Source organism: Salmo salar, unplaced genomic scaffold, assembly GCF_905237065.1.
Source record: "Salmo salar unplaced genomic scaffold, Ssal_v3.1, whole genome shotgun sequence".
Lineage (NCBI taxonomy): Eukaryota > Metazoa > Chordata > Actinopteri > Salmoniformes > Salmonidae > Salmo > Salmo salar.
The window spans coordinates 21,745-41,490 of NW_025548720.1; the positions used below are offsets into that span (position 1 = coordinate 21,745).

The 19,746-nt window shown below is 40.1% G+C and overlaps 2 protein-coding genes across 2 annotated transcripts; both read right to left on the reverse strand.

The window, feature by feature from the left end:
- Positions 1 to 258: 258 nt before the first annotated feature.
- Positions 259 to 1,751, reverse strand: LOC123733238 (myelin P2 protein). The gene is made up of 4 exons (XM_045712680.1): positions 1,487 to 1,751; positions 1,119 to 1,294; positions 922 to 1,026; positions 259 to 513 (listed from the first exon to the last, which is right to left on the reverse strand). The coding sequence occupies exons 1-4, from the start codon at positions 1,557 to 1,559 to the stop codon at positions 460 to 462; spliced, it is 408 nt and encodes a 135-aa protein (XP_045568636.1). The 5' UTR covers positions 1,560 to 1,751; the 3' UTR covers positions 259 to 459.
- A 1,473-nt stretch (positions 1,752 to 3,224) lies between these two features.
- On the reverse strand, positions 3,225 to 6,364 carry LOC123733239 (39S ribosomal protein L53, mitochondrial). The gene is made up of 3 exons (XM_045712681.1): positions 6,104 to 6,364; positions 4,711 to 4,823; positions 3,225 to 3,481 (listed from the first exon to the last, which is right to left on the reverse strand). The coding sequence occupies exons 1-3, from the start codon at positions 6,196 to 6,198 to the stop codon at positions 3,363 to 3,365; spliced, it is 327 nt and encodes a 108-aa protein (XP_045568637.1). The 5' UTR covers positions 6,199 to 6,364; the 3' UTR covers positions 3,225 to 3,362.
- Between the last annotated feature and the right edge of the window lie 13,382 nt (positions 6,365 to 19,746).

Genomic DNA, 19,746 nt, shown 5'->3' on the forward strand with positions numbered 1-19,746 from the left:
CAAAATACAGATGGGTTTGTTCATTGTCGTTTAATGTACTGAGAAATGTGGCTACATTCATAGCTGAAAGCTCCCACATGTTGTGTTAGTCTATGAATAATATTTATTAATGTCTCATGTCTTGTTATTCTTACACGTTTAGAGTTAAAGAGGAAAATATACATATTAGTCTTCAGCGTTCAATATTGTCCCTACTGTCCCAACACGTGGACAATCCAACCAAGACACCATGCAATCATTTCAAATGAGAACAAGAGGGCGATTTTAAGGTTTTAATTCAAATCAAAACAATGTTTATAACCAAATGTATCATATTAGAGTAGTACAATGCATAAATATGCGTTGGCAATACAATAAAGAATATGAGCAAATATGTGCAGCTTTACTGCTCATTTGCTGCTCATTGAACTGAGCCTGTCTTTATCCAATCATGGAGGGAAAAAATGGTCACGAGTCCCATCACGCCTCCTTCACGTATGTCCTCACCGCAACCACATCCCCCATCACGCATTTCTGGAAGGATGAGGAGGGGAGGAAGGTGAAGAAAGGAGAACAGAGGAGGAGAGGGGAAAGGTGTTTGTTAGGTCAGGGTTGAGATGTTTCAGGTGCAGGCTAGGAGCCAGGAATACACATTCCAACATATGTTGTAGGTTTGAGCGAGATCAAACACATGTTCAGTCAAAAATGCATGAAGTGTTCCATGTAAAATGGTTGAGCTTATACATTCAAGTGTGATTTAACTTTCCCAACAACTTTTATCGGCAACATTTCAACTTTATTGTTATACAAAGTTTAGTCAAATTACTTTCTAATATCATAAATAATTTGATAGTAATCTGTAAAATGCAGAAGTTATTAGAAACATGTAGGCTATTATGAAGTAGTTTTTTTTAAATAAGATATTAAAAAACGATTCCTTACCGCTATCAACTTTCCATCACCAGTCACCTCTCTCTCTATTGTCGTCTCTTTGCCGTCCCAGTTCTGTTTTTGCACAAGGTTGCCATTTTCAAGAGTAAAAACGGTCTGAAGATTAAAGGGAAAATGTAAGTTATTTCCAATGACCCGGTTCACCCAAATCAACGGATTTTCACACACAGATTTTGATCCCAACCAACCATTGTTTTTCTGTCGTCGGCGGTTGTTTCCTCGAAAGGCTCGTTGAGTTTGAATTTAATTTCAACCGTTTTGAAAGTGCTCTGGGATTTCACACAGATCATTCCTTGGTCGTCCATGTTGATGATGAGACTGGGCTTGGTGCGGTTTCCCACCTGTCGAGTCGCGAAGCCAACACCTGCACAGCGGAGAACAAACTGTCAAGCGGGATCTATTGGTAGTGGTGGGGTGCAACCAAAAGCATTATCATGCATAATTACTGTTATATAAATACAAATTATAATCTTTATCCTAATATATGTTATCATTATATTTACTTCTATTATACGTTTATCAATCATTTATTCAAGATGAGAAAAAAATATCATACCCAAAGCTTTCATGTAGTCATCAAAGTTATCGCTGGAAGTCATTTTCCAGGTCCCCACAAACTTGTCAACCATCTTTCCAGTTATCTGTAATATCCCCCAACAGTGCGATCTATCTTTCCAAAAATCGAATCTACTCTCTCTGATGAGAACGATCCTCGGTTTTAAAGGGATCTAAGCGGCCCACGCATGCTAATACAGACCAATCACAGCCACGGACGTCACGGTATGTAGTTCCGCAATTTCCAGTGTAGGAATAATGGTTGGAATGGGTGAAAGGTTTTTCAGTGCCACATCTACTACTGTGCCAAATTACATTTAGCTTACTATGTAAGAGGCTATGGGTTTCACAATGTCCTTTCAAATGCTGAAAGAGTGTCTATTACTCTGCAAATAGTTCACTGATCACAGGTTAAAAATTATAACAGAGCTAGATAATGTAATCTAGTAGCATACATCTGAATGGACAAAATGATCAAACTTGGTAGACCAAAAAAATGACCACGCTTTCCCTTCAAATAAGTTGCATGCTATCTAAACTAAATAACTTCAAAAAGTGAATGTACTCCCAATTAAACTGGACCATTCAGTAGAGGCCAAAAGTATGTAGACAGCTGCTTGTCGAACATCTCATGGCAAATCATGGGCATTAATATGGAGTTGGTCCCCCCTTTGCTGCTATTACACCCTCTGCGCTTCTGGGAAGGCTTTCCACTAGCTGTTGGTGCATTGGTGCAGTGACTTGCTTCCATTCAGCCACAAGAGCATTAGTGAGGTCGGGCACTGATGTTGGGCGATTAGGCCTGGCTCGCAGTCGGCGTTCCAATTAATCCCAAAGGTGTTCGATGGGGTTGAGGTCAGGGCTCTGTACAGGCCAGTCGAGTTCTTCCACACCAATCTTGACAATCTCTTTTTGTATGAATCTCGCTTTATACACAGGGGCATTGTCATACTGAAACAGGAAAGGGGCTTCCCCAAACTTGTCACAAAGTTGGAAGCACAGAATCATCTAGAATGTCATTGTATGCTGTAGCGTTAAGATTTCCCTTCATCGGAACTAAGGGGCCTAGCCCGAACCATGAAAAACAGCCCAAGACCATTATTCCTCCACCAAACTTTACAGTTTGCCCAATGCATTCGGGCAGGTAGCGTTCTCCTGTCATCCGTCAAACCCAGATTTGTCCGATCGACTGTTAGATGGTGAAGCGTGATTCATCACTCCAGAGAACACATTTCGACTACTCCAGAGTCCAATGGCGGAGAGCTTTACACCAGTCCAGCCGACACTTGACATTGCACATGGTGATCTTAGGCTTATGTGCGGCTGCTTTGCCATGGAAACCCATTTCATGAAGCTCCTGACGAAGTTCTTGTGCTGACGTTGCTTCCAAAGGCTGTTTGGAACTCGGTAGGGAGTGTTGCAATCGAGGACAGACAATTTTTTCCCCTTCTGTAAGCTTGTGTGGCTTACCATTTTGTGGCTGAGCCGTTGTTGCTCCTAGATGTTTCCACTTCACAATAACAGCACGTCCAGTTGACCGGGGCAGCTCTAGCAGGGGATACATTTGACATACTGACCTGTTGGAAAGATGGCATCCTATGACAGTGCCACGTTGAAAGTCACTGAGCTCTTCAGTACGGGCCAATGTTTGTCTATGGTGATTGCATGACAGTGTGCTCCATTTTATACACCTGTCAGCAACAGGTAAGGCTGAAATAGCCAAAACCACAAATCTGAAGGGGTGTCCACATACTTTTATTTATAGGGTATTTCTAGAATTGACTGAAAAACAACAAAGAACATTTCAATAAAGTATTTTATCATAAACATTAACAAATATACATAGACACATAAATAATACGGAGGGAGGGCGGGGACTACTTCTTGGCTGTAATTTTGGCCTGGGGGTCCTTGGCTACACATCGTGACTGCAGTGCAGTCAGCATCTCCTTGCTGGTCAGTCTCGCTCCCTTCATCGTTAGCCTTTCTCCATCCACTGTAGAGAAGGGTGAAACACAGGTAAAGAACTTGTTTCACTGAGGCAGTATAAAAGGTACGCAAAACAAAACAACAAAAAAAAAATCGGGAACTGTTACCTGGTACCAAATGGTGAAGACTAGGAGCCTAAAGAACCCAACAGGCTAGATTACTACCATGTAGGATAATTAGGATTTCATTGTGTAAATACCTGGTCATTGCATCACATTTCTTTGAGCTTTTACTACAATGGTCACCAACCCTGAGACTAGAGTGTTCCAGGGTGTGCAGAGCAGGCTATTTAATCCAGGCCAACATCTGGAATCAGTTGAGTTAATGCTGGGCTGGCACAAAAGCCTGCATATACACATACAGTTTGGACTGTAACGAGTGTCATGTGTGGAGGACCAAGACGCAACAGGAAAATGTATACTCATCTTCTTTTTTTAATTATTGAAGAAGGTGAAACAAAACAAAACACGTATACAATATGAAAACGACACTGACAGTTCCGTCAGGTGAAGAACACAAAACAGAATACAACTACCCACAAAGGGACAGGTGAAACAATCTCCCTAAGTATGACTCTCAATCAGAAACAACGATGTACAGCTGTTCCTGATTGAGAGCCATACCAGGCCAACAAAGAAATACACAACCTAGAATCCTAGAATACCAAAGCAAGAACATAAACCAAAAACCCCGGAACACATAAATACAACACCCCTCTACATACACATAACCCCTGAACCACATAAAACAAATACCCCCTGCCACGTCCTGACCAAACTACAATAACAAATAACCCCTTTACTGGTCAGGACGTGACATGGACACACCTATTCATTCAAAGGTTTTTCTTTCTTTTTTTTACTATTTTCTACATTATTGAATAATAGTGAAGACATCAAAACTATGAAATAACATGTGGAATCATGTAGTAATCATTTTCCAACATTTGTTTAAACCTTTTTTGGTTACTACATGATTCCACGTGTTATTTCATAGTTTTGATGTCTTCACTATTATTCTACAATGTAGAAAATATTTAAAATAAAGAAAAACCCTGGAGTCAGTAGGTGTGTCCAAACTTCTGACTGGTACTGTATATCTCCAGGACCAGGACTTGTGACAACTGCCTTAATACACCACTCCTTGTCATGCTAAACTGACTGATACCCAGACTATAACCTACCATAGGCCTATATGAAGTAAATGTTAGGTAAAAGTCAGGTTTATTCTACGTACTGAATGTGATGTCCACCACTGGTTCAGACTGGTCGTGTTTTACTTCTGTCATCACCTCACAGTTCATATTGGTAGATCTGGCCTTCTCAGACCCAACCAGGACCAGGAACTCCCTGCAGGACACCAACATTGAACGTCACATTAACAGGGGATACACGTCTGTGTGGCGGTTGACCCCTCACAGGAATAACATCTATAGATCAATTTCACCCATTTAGAGGATCAAGCAATCTGTCAAATACCTACCAACCATCCTTTATTCCAGTGACTGTCAAATACCTACCAACCATCCCTTATTCCAGTGACTCTGGTGATGCTTATAGACTATTTTAGGGTAGTAGGGTAGTTACAGGCCCCCTCTGCCCAGACTGGGGTGAAAATGTGCATGGGTGATGAAATGTCACTTCCTTATGTTATAAAATACATTTTACCAAGACAAATATAATAATTCATGTTCTGAATTGTTCAGTGGGGTCGTCCTCTAACATATCATTAACATTACATCCAAAAAGTCGGATTTCGTAACCTAATAAATCCGATAAAAAGCACCGAGCGCTGTTGACACAGCAATGCAGGTTTCTCGTAACAATTGAGGATTTTACATTTTGTGGTAATGGTCTTCAAAGTTGTTTCTGCGGGTCACAAACATTTGAATTTGCTTGACAGGAGGTGAATGAAATGTGAAAGGCTTTGAAAATAAAAAGCTTGCTGTATGCTCAGTGCTCCGCTGACATTTCAGAGATAATGCTGGCCATTGTACATGGGTAAAAACTCCAATAACTTTTGAATGGATTATGATAGAGACATGAGGTTTAGACTTTTTAGAGGGTTATCAATACAACTAACATAATACTTTCCCCATTGGTCAAAATATGCGTTTTTGATTGGCCACGCTACTAAACTGTGTAGATAGTTTGTAAATCTGGAATACACAGTAATAAACACATTGCGTGATGATGCTTGTCAAATATTACGTTTAGGCATACAGCCAATTCTATTCTTACATGAGCCAGTGACGGTAATGACAGTGAAGCGAGCACCTGAATGACAAACTCAATCTGACAACCGCAACGTTTATTAGGCTAGGTAACGTTACAGATTTATTAAGACAGCTAGCTAGAAACTAACAACCTTCATAAATATGTCTATATCAACAATAAGCAGTCATTCTGCGCAAGAATTACTGGTTGCACAGATAACATTCAACGATAGTGTGATTGTCTGTGTCCATCTGTGTGGAATAAGAGATGCATTATTTATTCTACAGTACAGAGGGAAGGCTGTTTCACATCATGACATGGTCAATTCCCTTTCATAGACTGAATAAAGCACATGTTCACTAGAGAAATAGATATTCACGTGTCCTAGGTACAAAAGTGACAGGTGTTCTTACCGTGTGGAACGAACATTGGATTCAAACGGACAAAACTGAACAACAATGTTCTTGACCGTCTTTAGCACCACCGTGGTCTTGCTTGAAGCCGCCATGTTTTCGCAACGATGACCTTTCAACCCGGCCGCTGTTCAAGAACATCCCGACCGCTGATTCGACAGAGTGAATCCATTTTTTGATCTGTTCTCGTTGGTTTATTTACCACCCAGAGTACATCTACTTTACTTCGTTTCCCCACCGGGTGAATTAGTTCACTCTCGGGTACGGTTTCAGAACAGCCTATATGCTATTAGCATTTTTACAGATGTATATCTGCAAATTTACTGAACACTCGCACTAAAAATGTACACCACTAGAGGGGAGGAGTGGATAACACAAGTAAAAACTCGGTAAATTATCACTTTCACCCAATTCTCATTCCGCACAAAATAGTAATAATGGATTAAACATGACTAATAATTTATCATGATCATAATTTAACAGTAACAATTTTGCACGGTGTGTGGCTCAATATGTTTTATAGATAGGATAAGTAATGCTGTAATTCAATGCTACTTTACATTTCAGTCATTTAGCAGACGCTCTTATCCAGAGCGACTTACAGTAGTGATTGCATACATTTCATACATTTTTTTTTTTGTTGGTACTGGCCCCCCGTGGGAATCGAACCCACAACCCTGGCATTGCACACACCATGCTGGCGTTGCAAACACCATGCTCTACCAACTGAGCCACAGGGAAGCTAAAATATACAAGTTTATGTAGGCTATATCAAATCATATTCACTTCGTCAAAAATAATATGAGATTAATAAAATGAATAGGTTATTATTGGATTCAATTCATTTACGTTGGACATAAAAAAATGAGACAAATCCATGTGTATCCTAAATGGTTAAAAAACAATTTTCATATTTTATGCTATTCACTTAATATTCAATAAACACTAGCGACTGTTTCTGAATAACTTGACACAGCTGATTACTGTTTACTGAGATTAAATTGCTACTGACATCCTCTGCTAATCTACTGATTGATGATGTTTGTGTCTAAAATTAAGTTAGGGTGGAGAGGACCGACCATCCGGGGCAATCTGTTCTACGTTGAGTCAATAGCAGAGGTAACACACACACGCACACACACACGTCATGCTCTGAGTCAATATAGCAGAGGTGCCACTTTAAATAGACACCCAAACACACAGGTAACATAATCAAATGGACAAGTATCGTGGCGGTTAAACACAAGCTGCTGTTGTTTCCGGATAGAACCAGATGGAAGGGGTCAACTGCACAAGTCACAACACAAAACACTTTTATTACAATTCTACTGTGTTAGTGGTTTAGTCAGATGCCATTTGTGTTTGGGGCATAGCATGGGGGTGGGAGGGGGGGTCTATGTGTGTCTGTGGGTATGTAGCCTACAAGGCTTTATCAATACAGACATTTTCTGATTCCACCAGGAAAGTTGTCATAAATGATTTTCACACAGAATGTAAAAGCAATGTGCCATTGGGTTTTAATGAGAAGCAGTGGGTGAATGTGGCAGTATTTGTTAATCAGATCAATTTATGTCACACTTAATTTAAGGCCAGCCTTCCTGTGTAATGCACCAGGAAATATGGTAGATATGTTCGGCCACAGACTCTGTGTCCTCTCAGCCATAAACAATGTGTGTAGACAGTACAATGATAACAGCTGTGGTGGGTTGTGAGTGTGACTGTGAGAAAGCCAGGGGTGTAACTTTCACTGGGGGTCTGTCCCCCCCACAGTTTTATAATTGGAATATGATACAAAACAACGAGGCAACGGTGTGCTGTAGGACCATGCGGACATCTCTGAGCAGTCTGGTAGGCAGTTTGGAGTGTTTATCCGACTTTTAAAACATTGTATATTACTCAACATACATCACCAAAATATTGTGCAAAAGAAAGTTTCCACGCTGCCACGCTTTTCTTTTTTGTTTTTGGCAGAAATAACAAGTTTTGAAAAATGTCTATATCAGACATCCCCACACCCCTACACTGGTCCTTCTCTGCCATTTTTCAGTTTAGAAGCAGAATTAGCAGCCTTTCTTTTTAGCTATACAGTATTCATCATTGTGATAAATAACCCAAGTGTTTTCTCTCTTCCCCAGTTCCCCACACCCTCCTCCGGTCCTAAACTTAGAACCTCTCATCATGTTCTGTTCAGTCAGAGGACCAAGTCATCAGCCCTGAGTTTCCTGAGTTGCCGCCAGCGACCAATGCCTTGTGATGATTTGACAGTAGGAGTGAAGAATGAACAGTCACAATCTATATATAGCCATAAGGCTTGAGGCAAGCATTTCCTGGCTATATCGACCTCCCTCCTCCTTTTCTGCTAGCTTTTTTCTCCCTTTACTCTGACAATGACAATCAGCCCTACTGGGACCAGTGGCAATAAGCCTAATGTCCAAAATTAAGTAAGCAGGGAGGGGGTTGGCTCAAAGAAACAATGTAGAGGAATTGACCAGGAAGGTTAAATAACAGTAAGGGGTGTTTGTATGTTATTTTCCACTTGTTATGCGCACTATGAGTAGCTAAATATAAACCGTGACCATGCTGAATCATTCTTTCAACCAGCCAGGCAGGAAGTCAGAGATGACTGTTATTGTCTTATTTCATTTATTAAGTAAGCAAGGGCTCACTCCCAAAAGAGCCATTTGGGTTAGTTGAAGACAGACAGACTAGCGCTATTGTCTGTGTGTAAGCTCCTGTTGTTCTTAATACTCAACTATCAAGGTATCTTGCGGTGCAATAAAAGTGGTGTTCTATAATGGTGTAACTGAAATTATTGGTAAACAATTAAATGGCATCATAATAACATGCAACACCTTAGATGTAGCCTAATTACATACCATTTTAATACACTTTATACACATGTAAAGCTTTGCGATAGAGTATTCAATATTTCCCATTGAATAGGCTAGCGTAGAGCAATTTGTCATAAACCTCTCCACGTTCTGAGTGCAATTACGCACTACATGTCCCAGAGACCATAATGTTTTACGTAGCGATGTAGGATTGTGTTGTGAACAACATTAGCGTGAACAACTACTGGAATCGGTGGTTTGCCTTCAAAATACAAGTCCCGATTGAAACATGCAAACGGATATAGTAGAATCATTCCACAATTTGACTAAATAATGCTAAACAAGTTTGAAATGCTGTTATATAAATAAAAAAAAGACAAAAATTCGTTATTTTACACAAAAAAACAAACATCTGTTGAAAAAGCACCGTGGACGTATTCGACTTCAGAATTGCATTGGGGGGGGGAATACTTATATTGCAATGTACAGCCTTCTGTGAAATGGGGTATCAGCCTACTCAGTGAAACCCACAGATTAAAATTCTAAAGAGTTTTCATCAAATATTAGCGTCGTAGCTCCTATTGTAGCACTATAACTGTGGGAAATCAGCTCACTAGTCAGCCTATTGGGCGTATTGGATGTTCATTGCAATTTACAGCCTTCCCTATGGATCTTGGGTCCATGAAATGGGGTATCAGCCTACTCAGTATAATAAGAGGTACGATGCTAGTATTTGTGTTTAAACTCTTTAGAATTGTAATCTGTGCGTGTCACTGAGTAGGCTGATACCCCATTTCATGGACCCAAGATCCATAGGTATTTTTTGTGTCAAATGAACTAATTATTGCATTTTGTTGAGTTTATATAACAAGTTCCAAACTTGTTTAGCATTATCTAGTCCAATTGTGGCATGATTTCACTATTGTTATCCGTTTCAATGGGGACTTTTATTTCAAAGGCGAACCGCCGAATCCACTATTGTTGCTCACTCTAATGTTGTTCACAACACACCGGTGCGATCTGTCACTCCTCCCCAACATTTTGCCGGAGAATAGAATCGGAGTAGGCAGGGTCTGGGTGCAGAGGCAGAATTGCACCGTACTACGTCTGGGAATATTCGTGCACGGTGGAGAACGCGCCTCACAGCACCTCTGCTTTGAATAGTAGGTTTGTATTTGTATTTGTTAATTATTTAATAAATGCTGGGTTTTCTGAGGTGGTGAAGCCTCGCTTAACAAATCCAACGAGTTTCAATTCAACAGTAGCCTAACCGACTGCTATTCATGGATAATCTTCTCCGGTAAGTGTTCTCCGGACTCCATCTAAGAATGTAGAAAGTTGCGCCTTAATGTCAAACAGGTCCGTTTATTTCTAATGGCAGAGGTGTGTGTTTGGTTTGCTATGGGCAAATTCCGAAACATAGATTTTTTTATTTATTTATTCTGCTGCAGCACCACCAGGCAAGGAAGGTGGGCTTCGAACAGTCCCATTGAATGAACCAACGATTTTGGGAATATTGATGATGGGGGAGATAGGGGACTTGGGCTGCAGGGAGCCTGCTATTTGATGAAAGGCCTTTGCTGCTTGAACTAATTGGAGCGCTGAATCAAAGTTTCTGCTCAATGAGGCTAGTAGGCAATTTGATATATTGGTCAATGCAGCAGTTATAATTTTGGGCAGCAATTCAAAGTTGAATGCAGCAGTCTACATCGTGTTTGTTGATCTGCGTTTGTCATGAGTTCTCAGTTTTCGCTGAGAAGCAAATTAATTTGTCTCAATATATGTTAAGGCTCTTTGCTATTTCTTTGTATGCTTTTCAAAAATTCACATGTTTTATGGATAGGAAGACAGAATTGTCATACATGGAATTACTGTAAAGAAGTTTAGCTTTACACTTTGAAGACAAATGTAGAGATTAGAGTGTGGGCCTCCATTATATAGCATTTGTCTGTCTATTATCTTCAAGCCTGACCTCTTTAGTTTAGTCAATTAATTGAGTTTATAGTAAATTAAATGACGTACTTGCAACACAATCTTTATAATAGTGACATTCATCTGGTGTTGAGATGCAAATGCACTTCCTGCATTGGCACAGAGATAAACTGGTCCCATAGCCACACAGCAAGACCAGCAGCAGGTTACAGTAGGCCTATTCTATTCTATTCTACAATAGCATCCTGATGGTATATTGAGATGCCCATTGTTCCCCGCAATGGCCGCCATAATATAAGCATAATATAACATAAGCATAATATAACAGGAGTATAGTATAACAGAAGCATATCAGTAGGGTTGAGGTCAGATTGATGACTGGGCCAGTTGTCTCTTAGTCAAAGACTTCATGTACCCTGTCATTAGACAGACAAACAGCATTGGCTTTATTGACAGCAACAGGCTTAGAGGTTTCTTCCTACCACTGGCCTAGCAGGCTGGCACTTTCTGTTCCCCAGTGCCAAGAGAAACACCCTCCCTCGTTCTGTGTATATCTCTACTGTGTTTGTAGTCATTGTCTGTCTGTGTGTGTGTGTGTGTGTGTGTGTGTGTGTGTGTGTGTGTGTGTGTGTGTGTGTGTGTGTGTGTGTGTGTGTGTGTGTGTGTGTGTGTGTGTGTGTGTGTGTGTGTGTGTGTGTGTGTGTGTGTGTTGTGTTGTGTAGTCTGTGTATGTCTACTGGAATTAGAAGAGGAACTCGTGGTTTAAACTTTCTCAGATTTTCTGGCCAGTTTGGACGTATGCACGGCAGACAAGAATACTACTGTAGCATAACAATCATCACATTGTTTTGACCACATGTTGGATCTGAGAATCAACTTCCCTCGGGGAGTCTGTTATCCTCTCGTGGACTATATCACACTGAGTTTATTGACCGAGAGTAGTTAGTTCATCTGAATGTCTTGAAATAGACAACCCACTGGGGCAAAACTGGTTGAATCAATGTTGTTTCCACATCATTTCAACCCCCCCAGAAATCTATGTGATGACTTTGAATCAACATGGAAAACTGATTTTCGAAAACAAATTTGAACCTAAATCCAATGACATAGTGATTTTTGTTGTTGAATTCACGTACAGTAGGTTAACAACTCAAACAAATGTAAATGAAAACTAGACCTTGAACTGAAGTCTGTGCCCAGTGGGATGCCTTTATGTCAGTCAAGTTGAAACTGGCTATTGGTTTAATTAGACACAGGTGCAATATGCAGAAGTCGTTCCGCCTCTTCCTAGTTGCTAGAATTCGAATACCTAATTTCAGTTTGTGACAAAATAAGCAAATATTGTGTAGAGAATCATTGTACCAACTAAACCGATGTGAAATATAATTTCAATAACAAAAATATTGTATTTTCAGCTCTTTGAAAAGCTGGTGTTCAAAAGCGAAAGTAAAAGACGCAAAAACAAAACTTAATAACGAGAAGCTTAGAAATGGCATACATAGAACAGATCTACCGCTTCTTAGACTTGCTTTCAATAAGAATGAAAGATCTATAACTCACATTTCTATGTGAATTTGGTCGAGTCAACCCAAAAGTTACATATTGCAGCATTAACTGCTGCGTTTGTTAATACCAGTTTATTACACCCTCAGGTCAAATTTATGGATTAATCAGCTAGACACTAATAATGTTTGTGTCGGACAAAATTGATTGAAGCAGACAATGCGGCACATGTCTGTGATATATTTTACCCCTGCATTAGTGGTGTATGATGTTCATATTTATAATTAGCTGTAGGGTACTGGCAGCTGTTGTGGAGAAGACTTGAAGTACACTTCAGCACACACCACTACATTCTCCTAACACACAATGTAAAGAAGAAATTGTTTTGTACAGGTGAAAGCTTTTATTCACACACCTTCTGAGTGACATGACCTCACTTCATTTGTGGACAATTCCACGATAATAGAATTGCACTGAGACTCCGATTTTTCACTTAAAATGTATGTCAAACAAAAACCTTGATTTCAAAGTTTAACAAACCATACAACTATGCACAAGGACTACTTTTAAGAATTTACATGCAACATTTTACAAAAACACATTTACTGGCAGAACTGTGCAGATGCAAAGTTTGGTAACAGAATTTCAGAAAGATCATGGTGATGTCTCGTTAAAAGGTACACAGATATACATGGACTACCATTCCAAAAGGTTGGGGTCACTTAGAAATGTCCTTGTTTTTGAAAGAAAAGATCATTCTTTTGTCCATTAAAATAACATAAAATTGATCAGAAATACAGTGTAGACATTGTTAATGTTGTAAATGACTATTGGAGCTGGCAACGGTTGATTTTTTATGGAATATCTACATAGGAGTACAGAGGTCCATTATTAGCAACCATCCAGTAGAGCTCAGTAGAGTACAGTTCAGTAGAGTACAGTTCAGTAGAGCTCAGTAGAGCTCAGTAGAGTACAGTTCAGTAGAGCTCAGTAGAGTAAAGTTCAGTAGAGCTCAGTAGAGTACAGTTCATTAGAGTACAGTTCAGTAGAGCTCAGTAGAGTATAGTTCAGTAGAGTACAGTTCAGTAGAGCTCAGTAGAGTAAAGTTCAGTAGAGCTCAGTAGAGTACAGTTCAGTAGAGTACAGTTCAGTAGAGCTCAGTAGAGTATAGTTCAGTAGAGTACAGTTCAGTAGAGCTCAGTAGAGTATAGTTCAGTAGAGCTCAGTAGAGTATAGTTCAGTAGAGCTCAGTAGAGTATAGTTCAGTAGAGCTCAGTAGAGTATAGTTCAGTAGAGCTCAGTAGAGTAAAGTTCAGTAGAGCTCAGTAGAGTAAAGTTCAGTAGAGCTCAGTAGAGTACAGTTCAGTAGAGCTCAGTAGAGTACAGTTCAGTAGAGCTCAGTAGAGTATAGTTCAGTAGAGCTCAGTAGAGTACAGTTCAGTAGAGCTCAGTAGAGTATAGTTCAGTAGAGCTCAGTAGAGTATAGTTCAGTAGAGCTCAGTAGAGTATAGTACTGTAGAGCTCAGTAGAGTACAGTTCAGTAGAGCTCAGTAGAGTATAGTTCAGTAGAGCTCAGTAGAGTATAGTTCAGTAGAGCTCAGTAGAGTACAGTTCAGTAGAGCTCAGTATAGTATAGTACAGTAGAGCTCAGTAGAGTATAGTACAGTAGAGCTCAGTAGAGTATAGTACAGTAGAGCTCAGTAGAGTACAGTTCAGTAGAGCTCAGTAGAGTATAGTATATTAGAGCTCAGTAGAGTATAGTTCAGTAGAGCTCAGTAGAGTACAGTATAGTAGAGCTCAGTAGAGTATAGTACAGTAGAGCTCAGTAGAGTATAGTTCAGTAGAGCTCAGTAGAGTATAGTACAGTTCAGTAGAGCTCAGTAGAGTATAGTAAAGTTCAGTAGAGCTCAGTAGAGTATAGTACAGTAGAGCTCAGTAGAGTATAGTACAGTAGAGCTCAGTATAGTATAGTTCAGTACAGTAGAGTAGAGTTCAGTGGAGTATAGTATAGTTCGGTACAGTAGAGCTCAGTATAGCTTAGTATAGTTCAGTAGAGCTCAGTAGAGTATTGTATAGTTCACTAGAGCTCAGTAGAGTATAGTATAGTTCAGTAGAGTATAGTATAGTTTAGTACAGTAGAGCTCAGTGGAGTATAGTATAGTTCAGTACAGTAGAGCTCAGTATAGCATAGTATAGTTTAAAAGAGCTTGGTAGAGCTCAGCTGAGTATTGTATAGTTCAGTAGAGCTCGGTAAAGTATAGTATGGTTCAGTAGAGCTCAGTAGAGTATTGTTCAGTAGAGCTCAGTAGAGTATAGTACAGTAAAGCTCAGTGGAGTATAGTTCAGTAGAGCTCAGTAGAGTATAGTTCAGTACAATAGAGCTCAGTGGAGTATAGTTCAGTACAGTAGAGCTCAGTATAGCATAGTATAGGTCAGTACAGTAGAGCTCAGTGGAGTATCGTTCAGTTCAGTACAGTAGAGCTCAGTATATTATAGTTCAGTACAGTAGAGCTCAGTATATTATAGTTCAGTACAGTAGAGCTCAGTGGGGTATTATTTAGTACAGTGGAGCTTTGTGGAGTATAGTTCAGCACAGTACAGTAGAGCTCAATAGAGTATAGTATAGTTCAGTATAGTACAGTAGAGCTCAGTATAGTATAGTTCAGTACAGTAGAGTAGAGCTCAGTGGAGTATAGTATAGTTCAGTACAGTAGAGCTCTGTAGAGTATAGTGTAGTTCAGTACAGTACAGTAGAGCTCAGTGGAGTATAGTATAGTTCAGGTCAGTAGAGTACATTATAGTGTACTCAACTCTAGTGTGCTCTACTGTGTACTGAACTCTACTGTACTGAAGTGTATTGAACTATAATCACATTTTCTTTACTGTACTGAACTATACTCAACTTTGCTTTACTGTACTTTACTGAACTCTACTCTACTTTTCTTTACTGTACTCTACTGTACTCTACTGTGCTATACTGTACTGTACTGTACTGTACTCTACTGTGCTGTACTGTACTGTACTGTACTGTACTGTGCTGTACTGTACTCTACTGTGCTGTACTGTGCTGTACTGTACTGTACTCTACTGTGCTGTACTGTACTGTACTGTACTCTACTGTGCTGTACTGTGCTGTACTCTACTCTACTGTGCTGTACTGTACTGTACTCTACTGTGCTGTACTGTACTCTACTGTGCTCTACTGTGCTGTACTGTACTGTACTGTACTTTTCTTTACTGTACTCTACTGTGCTATACTGTACTGTACTGTACTGTACTGTACTCTACTGTGCTGTACTGTACTGTACTGTACTCTACTGTGCTGTACTGTGCTGTACTCTACTGTACTCTACTGTGCTGTACTGTACTGTACTCTACTGTGCTGTACTGTACTCTACTGTGCTGTACTGTGCTGTACTCTACTGTACTTTACTGTGCTGTACTGTACTCTACTGTGCTGTACTGTACTCTACTGTGCTGTACTCTACTGTACTCTACTGTGCTGTAATGTACTCTACTGTGCTGTACTGTACTCTACTGTGCTGTACTCTACTGTACTCTACTGTACTATCATAAGGTGAATGCACCAATTTGTAAGTCGCTCTGGATAAGATGTAAATGACGTAAATGTAAATGTACTGTACTGTACTGTACTGTACTGTACTGTGCTGTGCTGTACTTTACTGTGCTGTGCTGTTCTGTACTGTACTCTACTGTACTCTACTGTACTGTACTGTACTCTACTGTGCTGTACTGTACTCTACTGTACTCTACTGTGCTGTACTGTACTGTACTCTACTGTACTGTGCTGTGCTGTACTTTACTGTGCTGTCCTGTACTCTACTGTACTCTACTGTGCTGTACTGTACTCTACTGTGTTGTACTGTGCTGTACTCTACTGTGCTGTACTGTACTGTACTCTACTGTGCTGTACTGTACTCTACTGTACTCTACTGTGCTGTACTGTGCTGTACTGTACTCTACTGTACTGTGCTGTGCTGTACTCTACTGTGCTGTACTGTACTCTACTGTGCTGTACTGTACTGTACTCTACTGTGCTGTACTGTACTCTACTGTACTCTACTGTGCTGTACTGTGCTGTACTGTACTCTACTGTACTGTACTGTGCTGTACTGTACTCTACTGTGCTGTGCTGTACTGTACTGTACTGTACTGCACTGTACTCTGCTGTACTGTACTGTACTCTACTCTGCTGTACTCTACTGTGCTGTACTGTACTGTACTCTACTGAGCTGTACTGTACTGTACTCTACTGTGTTGTACTGTGCTGTACTCTACTGTACTGTACTGTACTCTACTGTGCTGTACTGTACTGTACTGTACTATACTGTACTGTACTGTGCTCTGCTGTACTGTACTGTACTGTACTCTGCTGTACTCTACTGTACTCTACTGTGCTGTACTGTACTGTACTGTACTCTACTGTGCTGTACTCTACTGTGCTGTACTGTACTCTACTGTGCTGTACTGTACTGTACTGTACTGTACTGTGCTGTACTGTACTCTACTGTACTCTACTGTGCTCTAATGTGCTGTACTGTACTGTACTGTGCTGTACTGTGCTCTGCTGTACTGTACTGTACTCTACTCTGCTGTACTCTACTGTACTCTACTGTGCTGTACTGTACTGTACTGTACTCTGCTGTACTCTACTGTACTGTACTCTACTGTACTGTACTGTACTGTGCTCTGCTGTACTGTACTGTACTCTACTCTGCTGTACTCTACTGTGCTGTACTGTACTGTGCTGTACTGTACTCTACTGTGCTGTACAGTACTCTACTGTGCTGTACAGTACTCTACTGTACTGTACTCTACTGTGCTGTACTCTACTGTGCTGTACTGTACTCTACTGTGCTGTACTGTACTGTACTGTGCTGTACTGTACTCTACTGTACTCTACTGTGCTGTACTCTACTGTACTGTACTGTGCTGTACTGTACTGTGCTGTACTGTACTCTACTGTACTGTACTCTACTGTGCTGTACTCTACTGTACTCTACTGTGTTGTACTTTGCTGTACTGTACTGTACTCTACTGTGTTGTACTGTACTTTACTGTACTGTACTCTACTGTACTCTGCTGTACTCTACTGTACTGTACTCTACTGTACTCTACTGTGCTGTACTGTACTGTACTCTGCTGTGCTGTTCTGTACTCTACTCCACTCTACTGTGCTGTACTGTACTCTACTGTACTCTGCTGTACTCTACTGTACTGTACTCTACTGTACTCTACTGTGCTGTACTCTACTGTACTCTACTGTGCTGTACTGTACTCTACTGTGCTGTATTGTACTGTACTGTGCTGTACTGTACTGTACTGTACTCTACTGTACTGTACTCTACTGTGCTGTACTCTACTGTACTCTACTGTGCTGTACTGTACTCTACTGTACTCTACTGTGCTGTACTGTACTCTACTGTACTGTGCTGTGCTGTACTCTACTGTACTGTCCAAACTTGTGAACCCAACTGTGGTTTGTGACTACTATGATTTCCCATTGTAGCCATTTCAATTGCAGAATGTCCGTTACCGATTTTTCTGAAATTCCTTTACCGATTTGGTAATCACTTAGTAATTTAATTAATAGCAGTGAAAACACTATAACTAATTTATTTATTTGTTACTTTTATGAACTTTAATTATCCTCAGTTCTCATTGGGAGAGAAACTAAAACATATCCCTAAGATATATGGGTTTTTGGTAATGTTTCTTAAAAACAATATAAAAAACGAAATATAAATGTTGATATTAGTCTTTACAGGGGTCTTTACTTCTACATTGTTTTGATGTATTTCTAATACCTTTTAAGACTTTTTCTAGTAGATGTTGTCTAAGACCCCTTTTCCATCTGTTTGACCAGAAATCAAAGCCTGATGTTGACGGATGGAAAATGGTTGAAAAATGTATATATGCCTTAATTTATATAAAAAAATATATACTCTTAACTTTCATTTGACATGCTTCTATGAACTTCCCATGTTGGTGCTCTTGAGTCCTTTTACATGGAAAAGTGTTTCTACAGCTGGGAGAAGGAACAATGTGTGAAGGTGTCTGCACTGCACCAGCTGGGCCTCTCAACCCTGATGACACAGACACCTAGGCCTTAGTGATAGTGATGCTGTAAACTGATACCATCATTTCATACAATATTGTATGATTTAAAGCTGCAATATGTAACTTTTTTGGCAGAGCAATTTCTTCAAATAGTCCTTACAGATCTAGGCTAGTGTATATCGGTGGCTAGAATCCACTTCAGAAGCTTGAGACGTGTTTGTTTCCATCACTGGGGATGTAAACAGTGAGGTGTCTGGTTCTACACTGACACTCTGAGGCAATTACTCCAATATGCTCCATTTGACAACTTTACCATTAAACTGGTCCACCTCGGGCTGAGAGTTAAATCCTGTGTGTGTGCGTGCGTGAGTTTGCATGTCCTTGTGTCTGTAAGTGTGTTTTATATGAGATTATGATTTTAACCTCACAGGCTCAATAAAGTAGTTTAGGAAACAGGAAGTACTCTTGAGCCACCTCAGAACCGTTTCTCTCCCTGAGTCACACTGTCAGCAAGCCTCTGCCAGAAGGTGTTTTGGCAACTGTGGTTATAGTTAAAAGGCTTGGCTGGCTCTAAAACTTCTAACGTATTCGAATTTCCTGGCATCAAAAGCCTCTATCTTCAGAGAACTTCCATTCCTTTCCCTCATGCAAGCCTAAATTATTGAAGGAGCGGAGATACATTTTTCTTCATTTTAGGCTACAAAACCATTTCCAATATTCGTCATTTCCCAAATAGCAATGGAATTCACAATTGACTCACCAGTAACTGTAAATGCTTGCTTATTCTAGTTTAATACTATCCATGTGTTTCACGTTAAACGCTTATAAACCTCTTGAAGATGGCAGAAAGAGGGAGGGAGGGCGGTAGGGAGGGAGGGAGGGAGGGAGGGAGGGCGAAGCAAAGGACAGACTTAATAAGAGGGATGTAAAAATATATACACACTATATACACAGAGAGAAGAAAGAAAGAGGGAGAGATTAAATGCTAATCATAAAATGAAGGTATTGATCTCTGTTCGTCGGACCATTGTTGGTGCTCTTTAAAACCTCCCCACTGCTATTGACCCTGGCCAAATTGATTTTCCATTTGGATGTGAACATTGTTAGAGCGCTAGTTGTCATGGCTTTCAGAGCATGTTAATACTGGCAATGATTGGAACAGGAACAACTAAAGAGCTGTAGAAGACTGGTACACTTTTCTCAAAGGTCATTCCATTACATTGACTTCCCTGATGGTGGATAAATGTGTTGATGCACATTGATGTCAACTAATGAAAATTGACCAGCTGCGCCATA